Source organism: Myotis davidii, unplaced genomic scaffold (assembly GCF_000327345.1).
Source record: "Myotis davidii unplaced genomic scaffold, ASM32734v1 scaffold524, whole genome shotgun sequence".
In the NCBI taxonomy this organism is placed as follows: domain Eukaryota; kingdom Metazoa; phylum Chordata; class Mammalia; order Chiroptera; family Vespertilionidae; genus Myotis; species Myotis davidii.
This window is the reverse complement of record NW_006299263.1, coordinates 3,117,161-3,124,264: the sequence shown is the minus strand read 5'-3', so window position 1 is coordinate 3,124,264 and position 7,104 is coordinate 3,117,161. Positions and strand designations below refer to the sequence as shown.

General features: G+C 46.7%; 1 protein-coding gene across 1 annotated transcript; it reads left to right on the top strand.

Moving 5' to 3' along the window:
* The first annotated feature begins 534 nt into the window (after positions 1 to 534).
* Positions 535 to 2,905, top strand: DEFB134 (defensin beta 134). The gene is made up of 2 exons (XM_015571155.1): positions 535 to 592; positions 2,706 to 2,905. Exons 1-2 carry the CDS (start codon positions 535 to 537, stop codon positions 2,846 to 2,848), a joined length of 201 nt encoding a protein of 66 aa, XP_015426641.1. The 3' UTR covers positions 2,849 to 2,905.
* The last annotated feature ends 4,199 nt before the right edge of the window (positions 2,906 to 7,104 follow it).

The following is a 7,104-nucleotide window of genomic DNA, read 5'->3' as shown; positions in this document are numbered from 1 at the left end:
CTGTGATATTTCAAAGGTGTGTTATCATAGATGCAAAAAAAAAAAAAAGACAGCAGACAGGCTCAGTTAAAGTGAAGACTGACCTTTGTGCCCTAACCAGTTTGGTTCAGTGGATAGAGCATCGACCTGGTGACTGAAGGGTCCCAGGTCATAGGCTCACTCCTTAGGAGGCAGCTGATCAATGATTTTCTCTCATCATGATGCTTCTATCTCTCTCTCCCTCTCCTTTCCTCTCTGAAATCAATAAAAATACATTTTAAAAAGAAATAGCATATCGTTCTCAGGTCTCCATTAGTACTTTTGGAAAACCCAGGTGGGGGAACAGTGCCCTTGTCAAAATGAAAAGTTGTTGAATAGGGACAGCTGTCAGTTTTCCCTCATCTGAGCTTTGCCAACTCAGGCGCCTCAAGAGAGATCAGTGTAGCATATCCAACTGGAGCAGGGCACACCTCAGACCTGAGTACTTCCCTTTCTCGCTCTCTGACAGCCCGTGCCAGACCCTACCACCAGCCTCCTCCACAGCAGAGCCTAGCCATGAAGCCTCTCCTCATTGTGTTTGTCTTTCTCATCTTCTGGGACACAGCGCTGGCAGGTAAAGTGGAAATCTTCCTGGGGGGTCCTTTCTAGAGAAGAGCAATTCCACAAAGCAACCCTATGCATGTCTTCCCACCATGGGCCCTTTAATTTTCAAAGTTGAAAAAGCATCAAGCAGCTTTGATGTCAGCAAGGTCTGAGCTTGCATCTTGCCTCTCCAACTTGTTAGCTGTACTGCTGTAGGCAAAAGTCTGAGCTTCTCTGAGCCTCAGTTCTCTTCACTTACAGAACAGAAATAATAATACTAGCAAGAATTAAATGGCATAATGTATAGAATATGCCTAAAATAATATGTGCAGGGCCTGACTTATGAGAAGCATTATATTTTCATTAGTGACGCCTCGTCTTATTTTGCCACTAGTTTGTCTCTAACTCGGGAACATATCTAGTCATACTAGTCAAAACCAGCAAATGGTGATAACATTTTAAGCCTCCTAATATGCGGGAATTGCGTATCGTAAAGTTACTATCTGTCGATGCCTTAGGTACATGGTGAAGCAGATGTGGAACTGCTTGTTCCAAGAAAATTAATGAGATCCTATGTGATAGAAGACATGAAGGACTAACTGGCCTCATGTTCTGACTTTAGAAATCTCATCTTGAATATTCTCCTCACTCAGTGGAATCAATTCAAATCTATATGTTAGAGGGTCCCATTTAATTTCTCACCCTCCCTGCAGCATTTTCTAGGCAAATGAATCAGATTTTCAGATCATATAACTCAATGGGGTTAAATTAAGAATCCCTAGGATTCAGGCCTTTTAAAGCTCTTGATGGGACCGATTCCACTATGACCACAGATCTCCGGACAATTGCATATAGTCTATAATATTCCATTTATTGTCTTATACATTCCCATAGCTACTCTTTTTCATAGGACTTTCTCATCTCTTATGCAGACCATTACATTTCATTTCCTCGGGCTTCCTTCTTGCCAGCTAAGTAACCCTGACCCCTTCTTTTTTCCTATAGGACAATTATCCTCCAGGGCATGATGACTTGGATAGGGTATGTGTTGGCTCAAAATATTTACACATGGGCAAATACGGACACTCTTGTCCTTTTAACGCCTTCTTACACATGAGCATAAAGAAACATTCATCTTTTAATGATCCTGCGGAGTAGCATGTCTACAAAATTGTAAGCCCAGCTCTCATGACTTGGGCTCTAATAAGAGATCCCAAATCTGATTTCATCCTCCTCTGAACTCACACCATTCCATATGGCAAATGTGTCACTAGACTTGTCATGTTTTTCTCCTCTCTTACAGGTATTTTGTGCTTCTCCTCTCTTTGTCTAGACTGAAAATTCTTTGAGATTAAGGTCTATATTACACTCAAATCTGCAGCCCAACAGTACCTGAGTTTATAAAAACTGGTTTGGGAATGAATAAGTAATTAAAAGTGAGTTAAGAATTATATACATAGGTAACTTGATGGTTTCAAGTTATTATTTGACCAATTTGGGCAAACTTCCAAGTTACTAATTACCTTAGTCAGCTCAGACTGCCATAACAAAATACCACAGATTGCATGGCTTATAAAAAAACTTTATTTTCTCATAGTTTTAGAGGCTGGAACGTCCAAGATCAACTGCAGGTCGATTCAGTTTCTGATGAGAGTTATATTTCCTGCCATCTTCTTTCTGTGTCTTCTACCACTAAGTCTACCAGTCCTATTAATTTAGGCCACCAATCCTAATGCATTAGGGCCTCACTCTTATTACCTTTTTTTAAAGTCTTTATTGTTGAAAGTATTGCATATGTCCCCCTTTTTCCCTCATTGACCTCTCCCAGCCATCATAACAGTTATGACCTTATTTAATTACCTCCTGAAGTCCCAATCTCCAAATACAGTCACACTGAGGATCAGAGTTTCAACATATGAATTGGTGAGAGGGGGCTGCAATTGAATCCATAGCACAGGCTAACTTTTTTCAATCAGAATCTATTAGAATTAATTAAATTCTATCAGAATCAATTGATTCCAACAAAATCAGTCATTATGAACTAGTCTCCTTAAAATCAGTGTAGAAAAAAAGGGGGGCGGGGCCTTGTTATTTTATAGTCCAAACAGGTCTATAGTGAATTCTCCTATTCATTGTCTTTCCAGGCATGAATCCAATATATTCAGAAATACACAAGAAATGCTATGGAAATGGCATCTGCAGACTTGAGTGCTATGGAAGTGAAATGTTAGTTGCCTACTGTATGTTTCAACTGGAGTGCTGTGTCAAAGGAAACCCTGAACCCTGACATGAGAAGCCAGTGAATGCCAATGAACTTGAAAGCCCTGACCACTCCCATCTTTCACACAGCCAAGGAATTTATATTAAATGGCGGCACAGATCTGGCATTTTATAAACCTTCAGATTCTTAGGATTTGGGATTTTTAAAGCTGGCCTACAGCTTTCCTAAAAGCAGCTAAGCTTCTCATGAAAACAACTTAGAATACATTTTCCCACTTCAGAGTGATATCCGGGCTCTCTTCAGTGCCTATTGATCTCTTAACTCATAGAAAGGATGACTTGGTTATTCATAGAGGCTTCAAATTATAAAAACGTCTCTTTATACTTAGACTTTACCATTCCTTCAGCTCCCCACTTACCTTTTCTTTGCTCCTCCCATCTACGATGGAGCAGATCTGTCCTGGCCTCCTGTTGGCATTGTGCATCTCTCACATAACATGGAATAACTGCAGGCTGGCTTGAGTCTTGACTGGGCCTAACCCTGCAGGTCTTGACACACAAGAAGAAAGGCCATGTTATGATGGGCTGCCATGAGAGACAGGTGCTCATTCACCTCCCTGGCTTCAGAGAGTGAAAGCATGGGACTTTCCACCTCAGCCTGCATAGTGCCCAGGCTACGAGAACACTTGGCTATGGTGTAGAGCTGGTTCCTGAGCAGCAGAGTGGCCCACCACCTCTGCTGCCCATCATCTGGCCTCTCTGGTGGGGTATCATCCTGTGAGACTAGCTGCTAACACCATGTTTTGTTGCGTGTGTCAGTTAGTAAATTGTCTAAATCCATCTGGATTCATTGTTTTTTTTGCCAGCCAAACTTATGAAAGTACTAGAGCCTTGGTACACAGAATTCATGCACTGGATGAGGGGGCCCTCAACCTGGCCTGCGCCCTCTTGCAGTCCTTGCTCCTTACTGCTCGCCTGCTTGCTGCTCCTTACCGCTAGGCTCACTACTCCTTAGTGCTCGCCAGTCATGAGCTTGGCTTCTGGCTGAGTGGCACTCCCCAATGGGAGTGCACTGACCACCAGGGAGCAGCTCCTGCATTGAATGTTTGCCTCCTGGTGGTCAGTGCACATCATAGTGACTGGTCGTTCTGGTCTTTCCACTGTAACGGTCGCTTAGGCTTTTATTATATAGACTAGTGGCCTGTTGCACAAAGATTCACACAATAGGCCTTCCGTCCCCTGGCTGCCGGCACCAGTTTTCCTCCAGCCCCCGAAACCCAGGCCTTTGGTCCAGCTGCAGCAGCGAGGCTTGGCTTCGCTCGGCTTCACTCCGGCTGCTCCCAACCCCCTTCTTTTTTTTTTTCCAGCTCCTTGAGCAGAGCTCAGGGTTGGCAGGAAGCCTGGGTCACCAAGGCCACTCCTTGAATGGAGCCCAGGCTCCCAGTCCCTCCTTGAGTGGAGCCCAGAACCAGTGGCAAGCTTGGCTTCCTCCGTTGCCAGGAGCAATACAAGCCTCCTGCTCACTCCAGCTCCATGACTCCCAACCCCCTTCTTTTTTTTTTTCCAGCTCCTTGAGCAGAGCTCAGGGTTGGCAGGAAGCCTGGGTCACCAAGGCCACTCCTTGAATGGAGCCCAGGCTCCCAGTCCCTCCTTGAGTGGAGCCCAGGACCAGTGGCAAGCTTGGCTTCCTCCGTTGCCAGGAGCAATCCAAGCCTCCTGCTCACTCCAGCTCCGTGACCGCCACCATCTTCAGTCACCTTCAGTCTTCGCTCCACACCTGTGTATGCAAATTAACTGCCATCTTTGTTGGGTTAATTTGCATAATCCCTCTGATTGGCTGGTGGGTGTAGTGGGGTGATGGTTAATTTTCAGGTTTCTCTTTTTTTTTTTTCTTTTTCCTTATTTTTTTTCCTTTTTTTTTTATTATTAGTTAAGGTATTACAAATGTGTCCTTATCCCCCCCCATTAACCCTCAACCTCCCCCTGCACACACACTCATGCTCCCATCCCCTGTTGTCCATGTCCATTGGTTTGGCTTATATACATGTATACAAGTCCTTCAGTTGATCTCTTCCCCTTACCCCTTTTATTATATAGGACTAGAGGCCTGGTGCACAAAAATTTGTTCATTTTGGTGGGGGGGTGTCCCTCAGCCCCATTTGTGCCCTCTCACAGTCTGGGACCCCTCAGGAGATAACAACCTGCTGGCTTAGGCCCGCTCTCGGGTGGCAGAGGGCAGGCCCAATCCCTAGGTGCAGCCCCTGGTCGGGCTCAGAGCAGGGCTGACTGGGGAGTTGAGGAGCCACCCCCTGTCATGCACAGAGCAGGGAAGATCGGGAGGTTGCGATGCCACCCCCAGTCCCACTCAGGGTAGGGCTGATTGGGGGGTTGGGGCACCGCCCCCTGTCACACTCAAGGTAGGGTCGATGGGGAGGTTGTGGTGCCACCCCCTGTTACACACAGAGCAGGGCCCATCGGGGGATGGGGAGCTCCGCCCTGTCACACACAGAGCCACAGGGCAATCAGGGAGTTTGGGCGCTGGCCCCTGTCATGCTGCTCCAGGGGCCAGGAGGCCTTGAGGCTCCACTGATCCCAGTGCTGGGAGGCCTCGCTGCTCAGCTGATCCTGGTGTTGGGAGGCATATTACCCTTTTACTATATAGGATAGAGGCCTGGTGCACGGGTAGGGGCTGGCTGGTTTGCCCTGAAGGGTGTCCCGGATTGGGGTGGGGGTCCCCACTGGGGTGCCTGGCCAGTCTCGGTGAGGGGCTGAGTGTCGTTTTCAGGCTGGCAGGCGACTGAAGCTCCCAACCTCTCCTTTTTTTCTTTTTTTTTAATTCTGGGATTTATTTACCTTCTCTGGCTGTCACTGGAACTGAGAACTGGCTTTAGCTCTGAGGCTAGGCTCCAGCTCTGAGACCTCAGCTGCTGATCTGGGTTTGTTTGGGTTCTATAATTGAAACACTGTTGCAACTCCAGCTCTGAGATCCTGGCTGGCTGAAAGCAGATTTCTGGGGATTGTTTAGCTTCTATATTTGCAACATTGTTTCTTAGAGTTGCAGCCCAGAGCCCTGCGGCGGCAGGCAGGGAACCTTGGCTTCCTCCTTCACTGGAGCAAGCAAGCCTCCTGTTCACTTCAGCTGCCTGGCTGCCGGCCGCCATCTTGGTTAGCAGTTAATTTGAATGTCTCGCTGATTAGCCAATGGGAAGGGTAGTTAAGTTACAGTGAATTACCATGTTTCTCTATTATTAGTGTTGTGCCCAGATTTCAAGATTCCCAAGAGCCCACCAGGGAGCCAGCAAGTGCGATGCAAAAGCAAAGAATCATTTATTTCAACCTAGGTTTGGCTCCCCTGCCCCCCCTTACTGGCACAGCAGCAAGTGGCAGAGAGAGAGCAAACTCTGTGTGGAGAGAGGCTTTATAGGGGGTTGCGGTAAGGGGAGGAGAAAGGACTGTGGGCCCTGCCGATTGGCCAGGTGCAAGTCAGTGTCTTGTCACACAGGATGTGGTCATATCTATGGCGACTTCTCTTGATTGTCCTCGGCCAGTTCAAAGAAGTCCTGGGTGTGGCCAGAAGCAGCTTGGCTTCCAGGAAGAAGCCTTGCTGAGCACATGGCTAAGGTAAGGTGGAGGGCATAGCCCTTACCCTGGGGCAAGGTGGAGGGCGTAGTCCTCGCCCTTTCAATTAGATAGAATAACAGGCTAACCTAGCAACCTGCATTGTGCTGGTTGTCTTACTGACTATTGTGATGCTACTGAATGTCTACCCAACTGCTCAACACCATCAACCTATATACAGATGCTTGAGTCTGGGAAGACTGCATGTGCTGCTCAGGAAGAGGGAAGGGGTGGCAGAGGAAGATAGAGATTCTGATTGTGGAACAATTTTCTTCCTCTTCAGTGCTGAATACAGTTTGGACTTTCTAGTAATTCTACGACTGTAAAACTCTAGCTTCAAAGAGCCAACTGCTGACAGGGTATAGGGCTGAGGAAACAATGGCTAAGTCCTGGCCTAAAATGATAGTACTGCCTTTCCAGCCTCCTCGCTGCAACTGGGAAGAGATGAAGGAATAGTAGGTGAGAAAGAATAAGGGGTTGTGAGGTGTTCTACCCTCCCAGACATTGTTCAGCCTATGCTAAAATCCAGTGCTGTGTTAACTGGGGACATACTAAGAATATAGTAGATTGTGTCTTTCTCTCAGAAGCCCATAATGTGGAGTCATTAGGTATGAGAGATGGCCTGGAATGGTAACCTCGGTTGTTAAGTATCCAGAATATGGACTGTATCAAGACAGGGCCCAGGAAAACTATTCTATTCTAAAG

Bases quoted from the DNA above. Each gene is read 5' to 3' on its own strand.
- DEFB134 (XM_015571155.1), top strand. From the start codon at position 535: ATGAAGCCTCTCCTCATTGTGTTTGTCTTTCTCATCTTCTGGGACACA. The intron at 593-2,705 runs GTAAAGTGGAAA...TTGTCTTTCCAG, and splicing joins CTGGGACACAGCGCTGGCAG to GCATGAATCCAATATATTCA.